General features: G+C 38.8%; 1 protein-coding gene across 1 annotated transcript in view; it reads left to right on the top strand.

Moving 5' to 3' along the window:
* Positions 1-22535, top strand: part of parp4 (poly (ADP-ribose) polymerase family, member 4) — a 130932-nt gene that overhangs the window by 4327 nt on the left and 104070 nt on the right. Inside the window, exons 2-7 of the mRNA XM_048598301.1 lie at positions 1846-1978; positions 6859-7045; positions 7288-7354; positions 12741-12819; positions 18042-18137; positions 21835-21993. Coding sequence (XP_048454258.1) covers positions 1853-1978; positions 6859-7045; positions 7288-7354; positions 12741-12819; positions 18042-18137; positions 21835-21993 — 714 coding nt within the window. The 5' untranslated portion in view covers positions 1846-1852. The remainder of the gene's footprint in view (positions 1-1845; positions 1979-6858; positions 7046-7287; positions 7355-12740; positions 12820-18041; positions 18138-21834; positions 21994-22535) is intronic.

Genomic DNA, 22535 nt, shown 5'->3' with positions numbered 1-22535 from the left:
GCATTAGAATAGAGAGTACATGTTAACATGTGGAGTTATAGAAAGAAATAGATCAGAATTACTATGCAATTATGTGATTTCACAGAACATGAAAGATAAAATTGCTAGGTTACTGGTGTAAATTATCACATGGAGTTATGATGTTGTGGCTATAATAAAGATGTGGCTGAATGAAGTACAGAACTGGACATAAAATACTCCTAGTTATCAGGTGTTCAAAAAAAAATAGGGAAGGCAAAAAGAGATAGTAAGAACTGCCGATGCTGGAGTCAGAGATAACACAGTGTGGAGCTGGAGGAATTTCTGAAGAAGGATCCTGACCCGAAACGTCAGCTTTCCTGCTCCTCTGATGCTGCCTCGCCTGCTGTGTTCCTCCAGTTCCACACTGTGTTATCTCTGGAAAGGCAAAATGTAGGTTTCTCAGAATTGGTAAAGGAGAACATTGTAGTGCTGTAGAAAAAGCATATCTCAAGGTTTAAGGAAATAATCAATTTGGCTAGAACTAGGGAACAAAAAAACCTGCAATTACATTGAGTCCCCACAGCGTGGAAGCAGGAGATTCAGCCAATTGAGTCCGCGCTGAGTCTCTGAAGAGCATACCACCCAGACTCACCCCACTACCGTATCCCTCTAACCTTGTATTTGCCATGGCTAATCCACCCAGTCTCCACGTCCCTGGACACTATGGGCAATTTAGCATGGCCAATCCATCTCTTTGGACTGTGAAAGGAAACCGGAGCACTCGGAGGAAACTCACGCAGACACAAGGAAAACTTGCAAACTCCATACAGTCACCCGAGGCTGCAATCAAACCCAGGTCTCTGGCACTGTGAGGCAGCAGTGCGAACCACTGAGCCACTTTGCTGCCCCCAATATTACTCAATTATGTCCTCCTGCCAGTGGTGAATGCCTATCCCCACATTCATAAATGGAAACTATGCAAATTTGTTATATTATAATTACATGCTCCTACCAGTAGTGGTGCTTAGTTACAGAAACAATATAGAAGTGATATTTTGTGAACAACATATGTGAAATATTTCAGGAAAGGCTTGATGAATACTATTATTAACTTCTTATTACATGAGTTTAAACTTGGAATGTAGTTGAGTTGTGGGGAAAAGGCAGGGATTGGAGAAAAGGCTAGAAACTGTAATTGAGTGTTGTCACATCAGCCATGATCTCATTGATTGGAGAAGCAGACTCGATAGGTTGAGTGACCTTGTTCAGCTCCTAGGTCTTATGGTCTTATCGTTCTTAATTTGAAGTAGTGACAACTTCTATTTTTGGCTACTTATTGTGTATTTGAAAAGCAAACAAAAGCTTATAGTGACTCATAAGATCATAAGCCATCAAAGACATTGACTTTTGAAGTCTTATTTGGAGCCACAATTTAATTATGAAATGAAGCTGAGAACCTGTGTCTCAAACAATGCCTTCTTTGGTGTTGATATCTAGCAAAGCTTAGAGTAAGGTGCTCAGGATAATGAATAGAATAACATCTTGTCTTATTCTACTTACTATAAGTTATGCTTCCATACAATCATTCTTCCAAATTTGAATACATTTACTGGATTGTTTAAAACATATCAAGGATTAAATTGAAGTAAATGTCAAGAATGCAATAGAAAATCGCTTTTAAACATAGTTCTAACTTCTGTGAATGAATTGCTGTACCAAAAACTTATTTATGAAATAATTTGTGTAATATTACCTCCTACTGTAGTGATTAATGGTTTTAGAATAATAGATTTTTTTTTTTAAATTGCTTTGTACAGAGTATTTTTAGAAGTTAATTACTGTTTGATATAAAATAATTCCAAACAAATTGTCTCATTTGGGCAGGTATACCATGGCTTTATTTACTGACTGTGTGATAGTTCTGAATGTGAAGGGGTTGCCAGTAAATGAGAGAAACAAGTTGAAGACTGCTGTCAAAAACAATGATGGAATAATAACTTACGTCATCAATCAACAGGTATGACTCAAGCACGGGCATATATGGTAATCTAGTATCAAGGCTGTTGTGGTGCAGTGGTAGTATCCGTACCGCTGAACTAAAAGGCCTGGGTTCAATTCTCACCTGCTCCACCAAACAAATTGTTTAGAAATATCTTAAAACTTGCTGTGCACTTAGTGTGGGATAATTCTTACTTGACTGTCCTTTTGAAGTAATTGATGCAAAGTTACTCTTTGCTTCAATTGGCTAATCTAAACCCCAAAGAAAACTGGTTCTGTGCATCATTCATTATGGTGACCTATAATTCATAATTCCAGCAGTGTTGAAATAGTGCTTTCAGGTACATATGTTTAGTCACATTACAGACTGGTAGTTATAATCCAGGAATGGAATGTTCATTTCTGCAGCAGTTAAATTGTCCCATGCTCAGAACCAGCAAATTTTCAGTGGCAGAAGAACTAATACCTCAAAGGACAACAGCTGCTTACAAGTAAAGAATTATTTGTCAAAGTATTTCTGTTTCCCTTAAGGAAGACAACATGAAGCGGCTTCATGTATTTTTTTCCCCCTAGTATTGTGGCTCATTGTTTATTGAGACTGAAAATGGAAGGCTCTTATGTGTAACTGACGAGAAAGATGCAGGAACAGGAAGAAATGAGCAGCAACCATGAACAGCCTGCTGTTGGGGAAATCACCACTATGACCGTATAGCAGAGACACATTAGTAGAAAGTTAAAATATGAAAATGTGATATTAAGCAATTGCTGAAAAACAACCAATTTCTTGCTACAATATCTTTGTGAAAGCTATGAGGCAATTGTGAAAACAAAGAGAGGATACAAAAATAAATGGCTGATTGTATTAAGAAAAATCTAAAGGTGTTTTCTCAACACATTTAAGAGCAAGAGAATGACTGGAAAAGGTTTGGACGTACTTGAGGGGTACATGGTAATATTCACAGATGCAGAAGATATGGGCAGATTCTGATTGAATATTCTTTTGCCCGTCTTCACAAAAGAGAGGTATAATGCAGGCATTCTAGTCAAAGAGGAGGAGGTATGATTATTAGATAAAATATGTGGAATCAGAAAGGAAATACCTGGAGGGCCTGACCTCTTTGTAGGTGGATAAATCTTGAGGGATGGATGAATTTTATCCTAGGCTGTTTTTAAAAAAAAGAAGCTGAGAGGAAATAGCAGATAGATTCAGGCAAGATACCAAAGGTACACGGGTTTGCAAATACACATTATTTACAAAATCTGTGAGGGACAATCCAAATGTTATAGGCTGGTCCGTCCGACCTTGGTGGTGGGCAAATTACTGGAATCAATATCAAGAGATAGGATTAACTGTTACATGGAGAGGCACAGATTAATCAGGGAAGGTCAGTAGTTTTTGTTAAGGGAAGGTCTTGTATCAGTAACTTAGTTTTTTTGTGGAAGTAACCAGGAGGATTGATGAAGGTAGTACAGTGGATGTTATTTGCATGCCTTCTACTAAGGCATTAGAAAGACAGTTTCCAACTGTGTTCCATGGAGTTGGTGTTAGGTCCCTTCCTATTTATAACATATATGAATGATTTAGACTTAAATATGGGAGGCACAATTGGAAAATTTGCAAACTACACAAAAATTGGCAAGGTAGTTGCTAGTAAAGAGGATGACTGTCAAGTGTTGGAAAAACTTTGGTTGAGTGAAAAAGTGGTAAATGGAATTCGGTTCAGAGAAGTGTGCAGTTAACCGTTTGAAGGCAAACAAAGGAAGGGAATAAACAATAAATAGGAGAGCATTTAGAGAGCCAGAAGAAGTGAGAGACCTTTGAGTGCATGTCCACAGATCCCTGAAGGCCCATGTAGACAAGGTGTAAAGAAGAAATATGGGATGCTTTCCTTCGTCAGGTGAAATATTGAATATAACAGCAGGTTTGTAATGCTGGAACTATATAAGGTATTGGTTGGGCCACAGAGGTTTTATATGCAGTCTTGGCCACAACATCCCCGGATTGCTCCTGAGAGAGTACAGAGAAGACTTACAAAGAAGAATCTTGCACTAAGTAACACGCTTCATAACTTTCCAAAGCCTATCCACAACTACAAGGCTCAAGTCAGGATCATTATGGAACACTGCCCCCTTACCTGGATGAATGCAGCTCCAAAAGCAAGAAGCTTGACATCATCCAGGATAAAGCAACCAACTCGACTGTTACCACATTCTCAAACATTCACTTCTTCCACCACCAACACACAACAGTAGCAGTGTGTGTCATCTACAAGATGCACTGTAGAAATTTCCCCAAGGCTGTTTAAATCCTATGATCACTACCATCTAGAAGGACAAGGGGAGCAGATAAATGGGAACTCCACTATCTGCAAATTCCCCTCAAAACCACTCACCATCCTGACTTGGAAATATCACCATTTCTTCTCTGACACTGACCCAAAATTCTGGATCTCCTTCTGTAACAGCACTGTATGTCTACCCGTACCAAATGGATTGCAGTGATTCAAGAAGACAGCTCACCACCACCAACTCAGTAATAAGTGCAGGCCCAATCAATAAAGCCCACATCCCTGAATGGGGTGAATGATTTGGAACACACTTTGACACCAATCCACAAGCAAGCCAAGCTGTGTATTCACAGGATGGTGAAAGTATTAGGGGCAGCAACATGTATGGACATGTTAGTCCTCATACCTGCAGTAGAGCCTGGTTTCCAATTATTTCAGTTATCCTGCTATTGGACAAAGAACCTTTGCTGCCAGAACTTTGTGGCAGTCAGTGCAATAGCCTACCCGTGTTTCAAGGAATTTGCGCCCCTATGAAATTTTGGACCTGAAACAGCAGGACCCTCAAAGGCAACTCAATAACAACAGTCTTGAATATCATACTGCTGTCATAGCCCAGGAACTACAGCATTGACATCACTACCCTGAATGAGACATGGCAGGCAAGGGAAGCTCAGCTCAAAGAAACAAGTAACGGACAAACTGTCTTCTGGAAGGATAGGTCTGAAGATGAATGTCGAGTGCAAGGAGTTGGTTTTGCAATTAAGAAAAAACTAGTTGACTGTCTCACTGAGTTCCACATGGGGGAAACAAATACCTTACAAGGCTCTTCTGAATGTAGAAGCAATACACCATCAGTATAGAAACCCTCAACTCTAAAAGAAATGGATGAGATCAGAGAGGGAATTCCAGTCATGATCAGTCATCGTCACTTGTCCAAAAGGAAGACAAGCTGATTCTCATTGGTTACTTCAATGCCAGCGTTTGGAGAGATGCAAACCTTTGAAAATGCATTATTGGTAAGGAACAGCTATGGAAGGCAAACGTCAACGAAGTTGTTCCCCTGATGAAATACCTGGTCATAACAAACACTCTACTTTATCAGAGAGAAAAATATAAGCTCTCATGGCAACACCCTCATTCTGAATATTGGCATGTACTTGAATACGCTATTGTCCTAACGAGGGACTGTAAAGATGTTCTCAGCACCACATTATGACAGGAGCAAACAATGGCTGGGCAACCAACGCCAAATCCAGTCTACTACCTTCATTAGTTTGGCCCAAAAATACCAGCAGCAGTAGAAACACGCCCTCTGGAAACACAATATTGATGAACTTAAAGATTCTGTGAAGAAAACCTTCAGTGCCTAACAACAATAAATAGGAACCACAAAATGTTCAGATCACCTATCATAAAGAGTACCTGCAAGGAGACTTTAGATCTCTCTGAGGAAACATCATGACTGGTTTGAAAACATGTCCAGGATCTCCATGACATATCAACTTGTAAGTATAATGCTTTCCTGAACACCAGAACCAGATGGAATAAAAACAGGTCCACAAAATAAATGAAGGCCAATGTCCAACAAAAAATGTTGAACAGTAGATGGTAGGTGAAAAGAATATAGGAAATTGAGCAAGTTACTAACAGCCATGTAGATTCTTCAGCATAGTCAAGACCATCTGTGGCCCAGGCACCAAAAACACTACTCCAGTGAGAGCTAAGAACACTGTGGTGCTCATCTAGCACAACCACAGCCGACTGGAGATTGAAAAGGCCATCCAACAGCTGAGAACCAATACATCTGCCATTGCAGATGAAATCCTTGCCAGAAACTAAAATATGGCAGAGAAACACACTTGGTGTGAATGCATGACACTGGTCTCCCTCATCTGGAAGGAGGAGAGCTCACCAGCAGATCGCCAAGGCGTTGCAGTTGTGTTTATCTTCAAGAAAGGAGATATGACCAATTGCAATAATTACAGAGGAGCCTTCATGCTGACAACCAGAGGACAATCACAGCAATCATTCTCCTCAATCATACGGGATTTAGAATCAATCATTTTCACTTCTGAGCCTGTGCATGTCTTGACCTGAGCATCCTTGAGGTAGTAGAAGATGATCAACCATTTCAAAGAGATCACGTCAAGGGAAACCAAGTCTATTCAAAGTGAAGCCAGTCAGAGAACCCATGCCCCAGCCTCTACCCTCCCTGCAAGTTCTCCAATGAGGGGACATGATCCCCATTAGCATAGCAGAATTCCAGCTACCACTTTAGGTTGTTGACCATTCATCAGAACCGGATATAATTTTAATCTTGCATATGTATAAACAAAAATATGTTCCAATTTCCATCATATGTGCAATACATTGTAACTGTTAACTGTGACAGTACACTCCCATTTCCCCAATTATACCCCTCCGTAATCCCTGGTGAAGTTGTCAGGGTCAAATCAAACCAACTAGAGAAATGCATAACTGAATGGTTAATCAATAGAAATTTATCTTGTTACTGAAATATTTTTGTAACCTTTGACTGTTTAATATACTGGTCATGATTATTTTCAAGTGAAATTGCTTCAGAAAACAGCCTTTTTCTTTAATTTTACAGTGTACTCATGTTATTGCTTCGGATCTCAATACCGTGAGTTCTTGCAGACTGAAAGCCATTCAAAAGTATAATATTCCTGTTGTAAATCTGGATTATGTGCCTAGCTGCATTAAAGAAGGTAAACTTTTGGATGTCAGCTGCTACAAACTAAGTGAACCAACACCTCATACAAATGCTGATAGCAATGGTAAGTACACTGTGAAGACTGGGCTATAAGTCTGTTGTATGACTGTCCACATATGCATTAAATAGTAAAATTAATGATAAATTTTGGAGCACAGTTGCAACCACAGCTAGGACTGGGAATTTTGCAATCAGGGTTTTCACCAAGCCTGTGAAAAACATGATATAAATACAAGTTCTTCCTTTATGATCATAAACGTACATGAGCAAATGTAGAGATTTTATTCTGAAAATTTACATCGACAGCAACAGAGATGCAACTGAACGTGGAAATTCCTCATGAGGAGATCCGAGATGATGCAGAAAACTTTAGGTATGTTAGTTTTGTAAAAATTCTTTTATGAAATGTGGGCAATGTTTCATGGACCAGCATTTATTATCTTAATTGCCTAATGTCCCTAATTACCATTGGGAATGTGGTGGTGAGCTGCCTTCTTGAACTTTTGCAGTCTATGATCTCCAGGTACAGCTAGTATGCTGTAAGGGAGTTCCAAGATTTTGACCTATTGACAGTGAATGAATAGTAAGGTAGTTTCACATCAGGGTAGTGTGGTTTGAATTGGCACTTAAACAGATGGTTTTTTTCCCATATATCTGCTGCCTTCTCCTCATTGGTAGGCGTTGCAGGTTGGAAGATACTGTCAAAGGACCCTTGGTGATTTGTTGCAGTGCATCTTGCATATGGCAAAAAAGGCTGCCACTGGACATCGGTGTTGAAGGAGTGGCTATTTCAGCTGGTAAATGGGGTACCAATCAAGCAAGCTGTCTCATCCTAGATGGTGTTCATTTCCTTAAGCATTGTTGAGCTGCACTTGTCAAGATTGGTGAAGAAGTTATTTGCCATTGAAGTCGTAGCCTCAAATCTACTCTAAAATCTTGATGACTGAGTTTCTCTTTGAAACCCTGAGCCACTGGTCTGGTTTTAGTCATCAGGGATACCTTTTTCTTTTGCATGTTCACATGTCAGATAATGGTGGCCGTCCCCTGTCTGGTACCTCCACGTATTGTCCAAGTTCTTTCCGGCTCTCCAACTCTTTTTGTTTGGCAGCCTTTATCAACTTATCTTCTAATTTGTTTTTAGCTCCTAAAGGGTTTCTGTTTCTCATGGTATTTCCGTCCTGTTCCATTGCCATCAGTTTTGTCCAAAGAATGATCTTTACTCACTCTCCTAACTTGGTTGAGACTGCAAGATCTCCCCTTTCTAGGATCAGAACTCCTAGTTTGTGATCTTTTTCTAGAGCCATGTTCACTTCAAGGTCTGCTTTCATAATTGATGCTGCATTTTTTTGGCCTACTACATCTTTAACTCATTTTACTAATCCATGGACCTTAAGCACATCTGACACATTTAGCCAATGTTTGTGCATACATTGTGCATTTTCCTGCTTTCCTTTTAATGTTGGAATTCTTCCATTCACTGGCTGCTTGTGGCCTATAAAGGGTGACCTTGGTCCCAAATTTTTCTGGTTGACCTCTGGGGCAAAGTCTTGTTCTGCATGTCTGTATCACTTTCTCCGTATTCTTTCAGCACTTCATCTGCCATAATCTGCTCCTCATAATTGTCCAACATATGTGTTTGCGAAGTGCATGGTGTCTTATCACTTCCGGTTTTTTTTTAGATTCTTTAAATATGTAATCAGTGCTATTTAACCTTGAGGATTACATTCTAACAGTTTTGATTGCCATAGCGTACAATTACTATTTTTACATCACTACCTATAACCTCAGTCATTCCCACATTTTTTTTGCCCTTTTCCCTTGTAATATACCATGTCACGTATCAAAAAAAATTTATTGTTTTACGTGAGGTTATAACGCTCCCTGAACTTTCTCTGAAATCTCAGCCTGGGGTTTCAGAGAAAGGTCAGTAAGCCTTATAGAATGTCCTGCAAGTGGGAGAAGGGCATTCATTAGACTGTCTATGCCAGGGTAGATGTTAATTTATAACTTGGTTGGTCCGCTAGGATTTTATGAAGCAACTTAACTAATATTACGAGATTTCTTTCACTCTCCCATTTAGTAAACAGACTTTCTCCTGTCATATTCATTACCACACATTTGCCCAAATTGCAATGTAGGAATTTAGCCGGTGCCCCCGTCTAGTCTCTTTCTGTTTCTTCTTTACCTTGTCCATGATTACTCTTTTTTTCTTTACTATATATTATAGATTGACTAAATTTAGTATTCATGTCTTCAAAGTGCAAAGAAATTTTATTATCCCATTCCTTCAAGTTCATTGTTAAAACCTTGTTAAAGTTTCTTGAAAATGCAAGACTGCATTAGTGCCCACCTATTTTTTAATGATGGCATCACTAGCTAGGTCAGCATTTACTGCCCATCCTAGAGGGCAGTTAAGAGTCAACTACATTCCCGTGGGTCTGAAATCGCACATAGTCTAGACCAGGTAAGGATGGCAGCTTTCTTCTCTAAAGGACATTAGTAAACCAGATGGGTTTTTCCCAACAATCGATACATAGTCATACCTTAATTCCAGATTTTTTTTTCCCCCTTTGAGTTCAATTTCCACCATCTGCTATTGTGGAATTCGAACCAGGATCCCCGAAGTATCAGCTGGATTTCTGGATTAACAGTTCCACGATAATACCACTAGGCCATTGCCTCCTCTTATTTTATCCTTTATCAGACATCTTATCTATAAATTTAAGTTTCTCTCTATACACCATATTCCAGCATCCTTTTGATATAAGTTTTACCCTGTAAAAAGATGGATGGTAAAACTGCTGATATAGTTTTACAATAATTAGTCCCTTTTCCTTTGAACTCTTATCTCATGATGCAAATAACATCTACATCACAGACATCAGTAGGAAGTCATATCCTGACATTTTGCGCTTGTTTTCAGCCATTCTTCTTCGTAACTCCAGATACAATTTTCTGACTGAAAAGAACTTTTAGTTTCCAATATTCACTTTTAGGCAACTGTCTTCTACTGTCAATTTATATCCAAGCCAGTTGATGAAATAGAGACACCTTTACTTTGTGCATGGATTTTATTATCTATCTGTCTTACAGCTGCTTCCCTGCTTTTCTTTTAATAATCAACTGTAAGTTCTGTATATATTAATTAAAAATAGCTGCCATGGTGGGATTTGAACAATTGGTCTAGACCTCTGGATAACTAGCCTAGTGATATTACCACTGTACCAATGCCTGTACAAAACTGTTAGGCTAAATAATTTAGATATTTTGAATCATCTTATTCAGAGATGTTATGACACACCTCTGGAGCAGCTGGGATTTGAATACAGGCCTCCTGGCTCAAGGATGCTGGTTCACTACCACTGTACCGCAAGAGTTCATCCTCCATTTATAAGTGGAATTTTTGTAATGAACCTGTTCAGTGATGTTATTACACACTTCTGGAGTAGGGAACTTGAACCCAGGTCTCCTAGCTCGGAAGTATGGACACTGCTACTGTGCCACAAGAGCCCATCCTTTCCTGTTTATAAATTTTTTCTTCTTTTTATATGCAGAAGTGCTGTTAATGCACAACTGAATTTTTTTTCCACCTCATCACCAAATCACCCATGTTTTTGTTTATTTAACCTATTTTTCTAGTTAACCTGTTCAGAGATGTTATTTCACACATTTGGAGGAGATTGGACTTGAACCTGGGCCTCCCAATTTAGAAATAGGGATGCTACCACTGTGCCACGTGAGGGCCCCACCCCTTGCGTATTTTTTCATCTATTTACCACCATCAGTAACCCATTGTGTTTTCCAATTGATTAATTTACATGCAAAGCCTGTTAAGGACAATGCAGACAACCAAAGTTGAATGAGAAGTAGGGAGGAAAAAGGGGGCTATATCAAAATGGATTTTGGAAGGCATCCTTCCTTGTTTCTATCTATCAATTCAGTCAATTGAGCAGTTAACCCAAATCACCTGCTTACTACTTGTTAGTACACTAAGTCTTTAATTATTGCTTGTTGGAAATAGTCATTGTTTGGTACTTGTGTGGAACAAAAATTACAAGCCACTATCAGCCCAAGCCTGAATGTTGTCTATGTATTGCTCCATACGAATGTGACTGCTTCAGAATCGAAAGAGTCATGAACGCTGCTGAACTCTGCGTAATCGTCAGCAAACATTCCCACTTTTGACCTTAAAAAGGAGGGAAGGTCATTTTGGAAGTAGCTGAAGATAGTTAGATCTATGATATTACAAAGAAGAGCTGCTGCAGTGATTCCCTCGGACAGCAATGATTGATCTGCACCAACTGCAACCATCTTTTGTTTTTACTTGGTGTAACTCTAATCAGCAGAGAGTTTTTCCCTTTATTTCCATTAGCTTCTCCTTTGCTAGGGCTGTTTAATGCCACCCATGATCAAATGCTGTCTTGATGTCAAGGCACTCATTCACACATTTTATCAATACTGTTGTAGTATCACATTATTATTTACCAAAGTTGAGAATATCATTGTGGTAACCATAATCTGAAATTATTTATTTCACATTTCACTCCTTTTTATGTCTGCATGGTGCACCATTTCTATCCAAGATTATGCAATGATATGCTGTTAAATTTGCACCAGTCTTTGTTAGCATTAGTGAAGAAGATTATCTCAGAGTACAAAGGGATCTTGATCAATTGGACCAATGGGCTGAAAAGTGGCAGATGGAGTTTAATTTAGATAAATGTGAGGTGTTGCATTTTGGTAAGACAAACAAAAGCAGGACTTACACAGTTAATGGTCGGGACCTGGGGAGTGCTGTTGAACAGAGAGATGTAGGGGTTCAGGTACATAGTTCCTTGAAAGTTGTGTCACAGGTAGACAGAGTGGTAAAGAAGTTGTTTGGCATGCTTGCCTTCATTGCTTAGACCAATGAGTATAGGAGCTGGGATGTCATGTTGCAGTTGTACAAGATGTTGATGAGGCCACTTTTGGAATACTGTACACATTTTTGGATGCCCTGCTACAAGAACGATAATAGTAAATTGGAAACAGTGCAGAGAAGATTTACCTGGACTGGATGGTTTGAGTTATAAGAAGTGGCTGGTTAGGCTGGGAATTTTTTCACTGGAGTGTAGGAGGTTGAGCGGTGACCTTATAGAGGTTTATAAAATTATGAGCGGCATAGATAAAATGAAAAGGTCTTTTCCCTAGAGTAGGGGAGTTCAAAACTAGAATGCATAATTTTAAGGTGAGAGGAGAATGATTTAAAAATGATTTGAGGGGCAACTCTTTCACAAAGGGCGGTTTGTATGTGAAATTAACTGCCAGCGGAGGTGGTAGATGCAGGTACAGTTACAACATTGAAAAGACATTTGGACAGGAACATGAATAGGAAAGGTTTAGAGGGATATGGGCCAAATGCATGCAAATGAGACTAGTTTACTTTGGGAATTCTGGTTGGCATGGACGAGTTGGACTGAAGGGTCTGAAGGATCCATTATCGAATGGATCGATAACTAGCCTCTAAGTTATGCCCAAGACTTTCTGCTTCCTTGTAGTGATTCAAAATGTTTTCCAAAGATTTCACAACCAAAATCTTTAATTCATTTTTGGAGAAGCGTCAGTATGAGTCCACATGAAATTGCACTGTCCTTTCATGTGCAAGTATTCCAATCTACTACAGCATAAACACTAATTTCAATAATTCTTCACAAATAAGTCAGTAAATATTTATTGTTTATACTGCATAGATAATCTATTGTTTGTTCTTTTCTCTATAGTTTTATTTCTGCGCATGACAGCAATGTTCCTCCTTTTCCACAAGATTTTGAGGTGGCAAAGTATTCTATAATGGAAAAGGTTTGCAGTTAATTAATTCATTTTACTTGTTTTCTTTTCATCTGTTTTCTTCGATGTTCACTTATTTTTCACAATTTTGTTTTCTGAGAGTGGTGGACATTTATACTTAGATATTATGTCCTTTGCACAAACTGTATAGGAGCAAAGCTACAGCATTTAATAATATGCTTTCATCCGAAAAACATTGAGTATGACCATTGCTGGCATGATGAAGTAATGACTTTAGCCCATTCACTCGCCCTACAATTGATTGAGAATGTCTGAAGTGAGTTGCCAGAACAGCAATGTTTTATGCATTTAACTGAAAACACTTGGATTGATGGTACAGTACATTGGAAACAAAGGCAGGATGCAACACAGGTTACAACATATAACTCTCTGTTGATGAGTTCTAAATCACAGATTTGCAGTGTGGAAGAACAGAGCAGAAAAAAGAACTATACTAAAGAGGAGCAAAAATAAGAATGGCCATGTACAGTTAATTCAGTCAAAGCAGTATTGGCATAGCCTAGGGAGTAGATTGCTTGCATGACTTCTTGGTTGCAGTTACATGACAAGGAGAAGAGAGTGGTACGTTAACTGTCAAACTTTATTCCTATTTCTATATATTCTGAATTTTAGTGATTGATTTGTATCACTTGCAGCCTTTGGGAATCAAGGCATGTTACAGTTATTTCAAAATTGTACAACTGCTGGTCAAAAATAGTATTATTTGATCTAATTTGCATAAAATAAATTATTTGCCATATAACCACCAAACTTTAACGTTTTTGCGAAGATCTTTAGCTCGGGTTGTGGCTGGAGTTGTTGGTTGGTTCACCAAGCTGACTGGTTTTCATGCAAACGTTTCGTTCCCCATTTAGATGACATCTTCAATGCTGTCTAGCCTCCATTGAAGCGCCATTGTTCTATTCTGTTCTGAATTTATATGGCCCAGCCTGTTATGGTGGGTAGTTCTGTTTCCGGTTTTGCTCTGTAGTTGTGTGTAGATGGGGTCTATTTCAACATGTTTGTTTATGGTACCAGTGGATGAAAACCAAACTTCCAGGAATTCTCGTGCTTGTCTTTTTTTTGCTTGACCTGGTGCTGTTACATTGTCCCAGTTAAACTGATATCCTTCTTTGTCAGACTGAATAGAAACAAAGGAGAGTTGGTTGTGCTGTTTTGCTGCGAGTTGGTGTTCATGTATCCTGTTGGTGAGTTTCCTGTCTGTCTGTCCTATGTAGTGCTTCTTGCAGTTGCTGCATGGTATTTGTATAATACATTTGTTTAAACAAGTGATAACACACTGTAACATCCCGGAGCTATGCAAAAATGCAGAGGAACACCTATTTAAAGACTTTGTAAGCAATGGGTATGCTCACAAGCTCATTCACCGATGCCTGTCAAATAAACAACACCAAGAAGACACTGTATGCCCCAGCACACTGGCCACCCTACCCTATATTAGAAACATATAAGAACTGACTACAAGACTCCTACGACCTCTTGGAATAATGATAGCACACAAACCAACAGCCACACTTCGCCAGCTACTCTCAAAGACGAAAGACCCCGTACCCAATATGAGCACGATAAATGTGATATACAAAATACCATGCAGCAACTGCAAGAAGCAATATATAGGACAGACGGGCAGGAAACTCGGCACTACGATACATGAACACCAACTGACAGCAAAATGGCACAACCAACTCTCCTTTGTTTCTATTCACTCCGACAAAGAAGGAGTTCAGGGGTTTAACTGAGACAACATAACAGTACTAGGACAAGCAAAACAAAGACAAGCACGCGAATTCCTGGAGGCCTGGTTTTCAACTACTGGTACCATAAACAAATATGTTAAAATAGACCCCATCTACATACCACTATGTCGCAAAACAGGAAACAGAACTACCCACCATAACAGACTGGACCACATAAATTCAGAACGGAACAGAACAACAGCGCTTCAGTGGAGGCTAGACAGCGCTGAAGATGTCGCCTGGAAGGAGGACGAAACGTTTGCACGAAAACCAGTCAGCGAACCAACCAACAACTCCAAACGCTATACTGTTTTCACACTCCTGTGAAGGAGTTATATTATAGAACAAAATAAGTCTACAATTCTACTGTAGCATGTACCCTCCTTGCATGTCAGTCTTTGTGGAAGGCATGGGTTGTTTTCAGTAATCACAATGAGTAAGTAGCCATTATGTTTTTCATTATGTACCTGACTAAGTCAGGGTACTTTAGAAGTATTGTTGTACAGATTCTTTGATTGAGAAGTTTTAAAAATATATTTCTACAGCAGAACAAAATAATGCACCAGTTGATAAATTTAAAAGTAATTAAAATATGGAACACTGAATTTTCAAGAGACTGACTGATCTCAGCTGGAAACAAGATGACCGACCATCCAGCTTTATCCTGGAATTTAGCTTCCTGTCCTGGGTCCCATGCCTGGGCTTCTCAAAATGCCATTTTGTCCTGAAACCTCTGGCAGTGACTGAAGAAACTCCTCAGAGTCTCCATCCTCTCACTAGCTAAGCAACTTTGGTGTCTGTACATGCTGATTTGCACTGAGCAAGAGAAGTAATGTTGCTCCTCTGAGTGTTTTAAAAACCGTGTTTTAAGTCTATGAACCAAGTAGCACTGACCTTGTTTTCTTCTGTGTACAGAAGTGTGACACTGTCCATAAAGCCAGATAAAAGTGTAAAAGAAAAGGCTTCAAAAATACAGCAAACCTGATACAGAGAGCAAGAACCAAAACGTTATAAGAAAGCAATGGGCAAAATCTTTGGATCTGGTTTAGAATCCTTAAATTCCAACCCTGAGGGGACAAAAAGTTATCTACTTGCCTTTACAGGAGTTTTCCGGCTGAACTTAAGGCAAAAACTTTTCTAGCAGAAGCAGTCCAATAAACCACACAGTCAGGAGCTGAGTCCATTGTCATAGAAACCACGCTCCCTGTTTACAACAATTGCTGCCATATTCCATGTTTAAAAGTTCCAAAACCACTTTGACAGCTAGTGGGTAAAGATAAGTGAAAGGATAGGGTGCCAGATGGGTTTGGCAGCTAATGGAGTAAGTAGGCAAAGGGTATGGCTACCAGTTGGGTGGAGAGGTAGGGTGCCAGGTTGGTAGGTAGGATGTCTGAGTTTTGGGGTAGTAGGTGTGCATGAGGGTACAGGTGCCAGTTAAGTGGGTATCAGCATGTGGTAGTGACTTGTTTAGGTGGGGAAGCTGTTGGTTTGTTTGCAGGTCTGTGGGAGTAGCAGAGAAGATTGGGCGTCCGTGGAGTCATTGGTTATTGTCTATTTGAGGTGGGGGAGTCGGGGGCACTGAAGGTGTTGGTCAGATATCAGAGGGGGAAGGGATGATGCATTGGCTCTCAGTGCAGGACAATAGGGTGTTGAGTCAGGTGTCTGTAGGGCCAGTGTGTAGTGTGAGTGCTTGGCTGGCAGGATAGGAGTAGTTCTTATAATCAGCCAGGAGTTTTCCTGGTGAGCTATTAAGTAACTTGGAACCATCCATAATCTGTAACTCAAAGTTGGGGACTTTGTCAGAGGGTTTCAAATATTGGGTAATTGCCCATCGGAAGTTCTAAATTCCTGGGCAGCTATTGTGTATTCCCGGTGCCAAGACCTTTACAGGGGTCTTTTAGAATACATTGGATTTCTGATTATCTAGGACGGGAAGATCTGGCCCACTGAATTGAATAAAAAAGCATCTTTATCACAGTTTGTAAATAATGTGCCTCTATTAAAACACATGGGTAAAATGTCATCTAGCTCACTCTGACTCCAAGATGTTATTGGCATGCTTTGTGACATATGGCCTGTGATTGAAGCCTGGAGTCTTCAGAAAGGAAGTTTCTCCCTGGGAAACTGGTGCCACTTCTATATAACTGATAGTCTTATTTTGTGACAAGGATCATCCCACATTGGTAAGATCATGGTTAAAATGGTTATCAACGGACCAATGCAAGACCCTCAACTCACAGCCAACATTTTCTTCCAAAGCACATACTAATTATCTGTTCATCCCAGAATTCTTTCCTTCTGCTTCCACAGGAAGCAGTCCAATTGTTGCTGAATGATTTTGTTCAACTCATTCATGAGATTTGGTTTTGCTGGCTGATTCAGCATTTATTTCCCATCCATAGTTCCCTTTGAGAAGATGGTGTAGAAGGAGCTGCCTTGTTGAACTTCTGCAGTCCATTTCATGTAGGTAGACTCAAAATGCATCAGGGAGGGTGTTCCAGGATTTTGGCCCAGTGACACTGAAAGAACAGTGATATATTTCCAAGCCGGGAAATAGTTCATTCGAGATAACATTGACTCAATTAAATCTAGCCCATTTCATGTGGAAATGAAACAAAATGTTATTAACATAGTATTCCTTACATTTTGAAAGCATTTTACTTTAAATTTGCTTTGCTGCAAGGTCCCCAGTTCTCAAATAGAAGGTTCAATGAAACCCTGTTGTAGGTGCATTTTCTTTAATATCAAGACAAAACGTTTTCTTGAAACGGCACTGAATGCTAGTTAGGTTTGTACTTGAGAGTCTGCTCCATGCTCATAGTGCTACTCAACATATAAACATTTTAAAGAGTGCATTTGGCAGCAGACAATCCATGCACATGCACTTGGATTTAGCACTTAATCAGTTGTTACATTCTATTAACATGTAATTGCCTCAATCTCATGCTGTACCTACATTTGCAGGCAGAAGTGTTCCTACTGTTGACCATTCATTTAGTTAGAAACAAAATCAATTTGTAATAATCAAGTATCGATGTTACAAAATTTCACTAGTCCAGCTAAAATCTAGATGCTGCTAAATGTCTTGGTAGAAGACTGTGGAATATGGAGTGTTCTCAAACACTAAACTGTTGCGATACCCTTGCATGCATTTATACAGCAGATACAAATCTCTTTTTATCTTTGCCTTGTTTTACATATAGTGACCAGCACTAAGTTAAGTTTGCATTAGAAGCTTGCATTTAACAAAGGAAAATGTTTTTTTGTTTAACTGGACATGTTATATATAATGAAAATTAACAAGAAAAGACTCAAACAAAAAGACTCATCCATCCATTCAGCCCACTGAGCTTCAAGATATTATGTAGAAGCAATATTTAATGATTAGCCTTGTCATGGGATGTTAATTTTTTTATTCTTCAACCAGAGATACAGCAAGCCATTTTTTTTACTGAGATTTTCTTACATTTTCTATAGAATGAAAATGCAGCTGGTGTTATCGTGGTAGTTGAATTACAGGTTTCTCAGAAAAATGACAAATTTCCTTTTCGAATATCTTCTCACCTTGAACAGGTCAGTAACTTTGCTGTTTGAACGTGTGAGCTTCTGAATGAACTCTACAAATCCAGTATCTCTTATGAACATTTTTTACATTTGTTCTGGCTACAAATGCACTCAAAAATGTTACTGTAACTTGAGCCACAGGACGCTTGTCATGGACTTGTTATCTTTATAGAAGGGAAGATAAAAAAGGATAATCTTTTAAAGTACATCACCATTGGCAAAATCAGCTTCATGTGAGTTATTAGTTCCTTGTCAGGTAATGATTAGTGCAGACAATAGAACATTTATTCAGAAGAGCCCGTAAAGGAAGAGTTGCTGTACTCATGACTTGCAGAGGAATCATAATGACTTTGCTTATATACAATATTGAGACCATAAAAAATGAGTTGGAAATGCTTAGTGATTCTGCCAGCAGCTACGGAGAGAGAAACAAAATAAACATGTCTATCACTTATTGAAAGAACAAGGAAAAGTTAAAAAGTAAATAGGTTTTGAGAGGGTGAAAGGGAGGAGGGTGGGACAAAGAATTCAAGAGATCTGTTATACTGTGGAGGGTGGAAGAGATAAAATAATAGGTTTCATGATGCACGCTAAAGGGAGTCATAGCTGGACAAGTAAAGACACAAAAGATGTGTTTAAGGTAAGGTGTTTTGGGGTAATAGCTGCTTTTGGAATGCAAAATAAGAGAAATAAAATAAAAAAGCACTTCAGCAAAGAAATACAAAACAAAAAGGGGGAAAAGTTCTTGGTCTAATGTAGGACTCAGCCTTATGTCCAGAATGGTGTAAAGTTTACACTTGAAAATTGAGCTGCTGTCTCTTAAGGCTACATTGAGTTTTACTGGAAATCTTTAACAGGCAAAAGCAGAGAGCTCGGTGGAAGCAAAGTAAAGAACTAAAATGACCTATGACTGCAAGGGAGGCAAAGTGGTTTCCAATCTGCATTTGTGGTCTCCTCAACAATAGGGATAACATCACGAGTGATTTCACAGGAAGGAGCTTTTGGAGTCTTGGATGGTAAGATAGGAAGAGATAAAAGGGCAAGTGTTTCATCTGCAGCACATGAATGGCAAGGAAAAGGGTGTTGAGAGTGACAGAGGCAGAAACAAGATGTTGCAGGGGACAATGATCCCTTCAAAATGCTGAGAGGGGAAGAAAAGTTGTTGGTATCATTCTGGGTTTACAGGAAATCATAGGTTAATCACCCATCAAATGTGGCAGATGCAGTTCAGAGAAAGTTTACTAGGATGACCCCTGGTATGGAGGGATTGTCTTATGAGCTAAAGCTAATTCGGATAGGTTGGGCTCGGCTCATACAAGTATAGAAGGATGAAAGGTGATCTCATTGAAAAATATAGGATTCTTAATGGGCTTGACAGGGTAAATCTTGAGAGGACGTTTCTCCTCATGGGCGAGCCTAGAGCCAGAGGGCATAGTCTTAGAGTAAAGGGGTGCCAATATAAGACCAAGATGAGGAGAAATTTCTTCTGTCAGATGATGAGAATGACTCAAAGAGTGAGTCTTTGGAACACTTTGCTATAGATAGCTGTGGGAGCAGAGTTCTTGTGTATATTTAAGACTGAGTTAAATAGAATCTTGACTAGTAGGTGAATAAAGGGTTACAGAAAAAGAGCAGGAAAGTGGATGTGAGGAATGTTGGATCAGGCATGATCTTATTGAAATCTGGAGCAGGCTTGAGGGGCTGAATGGCCTACTACTCCTCCTATCTCTTGTGTCTTATACTATTGAGGTAGAAAGTGAGAAAAGGGGAAAATTGAGATTCTAGGAGGAAGTAACAAGAACAGAAGCAGGCAAAATAAACCTGACAAGGTTGAAGGAACAATCAACTACTGTTGGCGAGGGTGGGATCCTTACTTGAGGAACAAGGAAGAAGTACTGGAAATTCTGTTATTGAAGGTTGCATTGTCTCAACAGAAGCAACGGACGTGGAGAAATAGGAATAGAATTCTTACAAGAAACAAGATATGAAAAAATGTAGTCAAGATAGCTGTGTTGGCAAGTGGACCTATGGTGATTATTGACTAATATTCCAATTCCAGAAATGAAAACAGAGAAATTAAGGCCAGGAAAGTGTCAGAGATGATCATGAAAGAAGGGTGGAAATTGGAAGTAATTCCAATTAAATTTTCCAGTTCAGGGTCAGAACTGGAAATAGCATTCATAGAATCATCAACAAAATTGTCACCCAGCTGTCTGTATCCTTCTGAAGTCTATTATTATCCTAATCATTCTTTACTGAATTTCCAAGTTTTGTGTCATCTGCACTTATGTATATTATGTCTGTATACTCAAGTTCGGGTTACTAAAATGCTTCAAAATTGAGGGAGCAAAAACTCAACCTCTCCAGTGGCTTATCGCCACCTCCAAGGTCAACTAAGTGTGGTCAATAAACGTTGGCCTTATCAGCAACCCTCATAATCCATGAATTAATGAAAAATAAAACTGTTAAAGGAGAAAATTACTTCAGTGATTAGCATTACTGCCCAGCTTTTGCTGCATGTTTTCTGTAGATTTTATTGTTTGCCACTCATTCAACATTGATCAATAATCAGGAAGTGCTGTGTAAATTTTAAGACGTGAGTACATGTTTGCAATACAAAATGCATCCTAACATTAAAACAAAAATTACTTGGTATTAAGCAATATTGTTAATTGAGCAGAATATTTTTCAATGTAGACCTTGCGTTCTCGATCTCTGCATCTGGGTTTGCTCAAATTGCAAATTTTGGAACTGCGCCATTCATATCGAGGAACTTTAAACCAACCTAGAAATTACTTTAAGAATGCTCAAATTGTACTAATTAGATATTACTGGCTAGATGTCCAAATTCTAGCGAGTGATACATTCAGGTTGATTTCTGTGTTGTTACAAAGCACTGTGCTTGCAAAAACAAAGCCAGCAGTTTGTGTTCATACCCTGGTAATTCTGAAACATAGTTCACCGGAATAGCATAATTATTTCCCTTAATAATTAAGAAAGAAGCTGCTGACTTCTTTTTAAAAATTATACTGAAATAGCCGCACTTTATGCTTAAAATATAACCCAGTGGGATTAATGTACTCATTTTTAGATAATCAAAAGGAAATTGAATTTGTATAGCATTTTCAAAATAGAAACATGCACCAAAGAAATGTAGTGAAATGAAATTGATGCAATCAGAAAATAACTCCCTTAAATGTTGTCTCCTGAGTCATGGATTGCTGTAGGTTAGTCAGTCCTCCAGACTCTGGTCAATATTTTTGTAAAAGATGGCTATGTAAATATGAGCAGTAACTGCACGGGAATGTTTGAAGAAAACCGAAGCAGAAATAATTAATGCAATCATTTGAATAATAACTGAAAACCAATTTAAATATATCCTGTGAATAATTTTCAAAAAATGTGAGATTTTTGCCAATAGTAAGTATAGTAAGCCTGTGAGTGTTGTTATGGGAAGTGAATTGCTGTTGGTTTTAGTTTGTCTTTTTCAAATCATTCTTTTGTATCTAATTTGGTGTTTTTCCATCTAATTTAAGTTCTGCTTTGCCACATGTAGCATTACGTTGTTTACTTCATGAAATGACTTCATTTGTCCTTTTCTGCTTTAATTTGTGAACTAACCAACTGATGAAGTGATTAAGTTTAATTGACATAAATGTGGAGAATTGCATCTGTTTCATAAAATGAAAAAAATTGTATATACTAGAGCCATCAGCAGCAGAAACAGTTCATTTTCACCTCAATTGCTGAGAAAGCTGAAGAAGCCTATGACTGGTGTATACAGCAACTAGTTGCACAGGAGTTCACAGTGAAAAGTAATGATCTCGCTGCTGTACAGCACTTAACTTCCAACAAGTTGCAACAGGTGAGTATAGTGTTTAAATTCTAAGAGTATGGACTTTCTCCTGAACATGATGATTTACTGCAATGCACTTTCACAATGTAGTTATCACTACTGCATAGTGAAAAATGTAATAACAGCAGCATCATAAGGACTTTAGAATTCCACCTGGCAAATTCCAAAATTCAGAAGATACCATAGTATGCTCCTCAGTTATTACTTTCTACCAAAGAAGTCTAATCTCTGTCCAATTTGCTAGAATTAGCCACCTTTTTTAATTCCTTTGGTAGCCTGTTTCACACATTTCCATGCACATTTATGCTCTCTTTGTAAAATGTGTGGGTTTGTCAAATAATATGGCTTGATTTGCATATACTTGTTAAAATTATAACCACTTCAAAAAGGTCTTGCACAGACAATTGCCTCTCTTGAACATTCAGTTTTCCTTGGTCTGTCTCCAGTTGCCCAAACCTGGTAAAACATGTACTGTATAACCAAGAGATAGTAGGAACTGCAGATGCTGGAGAATCTGAGATAACAAGGTGTAGAGCTGGATGAACACAGCA

Source organism: Rhincodon typus, chromosome 6 (assembly GCF_021869965.1).
Source record: "Rhincodon typus isolate 14 chromosome 6, sRhiTyp1.1, whole genome shotgun sequence".
Lineage (NCBI taxonomy): Eukaryota > Metazoa > Chordata > Chondrichthyes > Orectolobiformes > Rhincodontidae > Rhincodon > Rhincodon typus.
The sequence above is the reverse complement of the archived record's forward strand: the minus strand, read 5'-3'. Positions and strand labels throughout refer to the sequence as shown.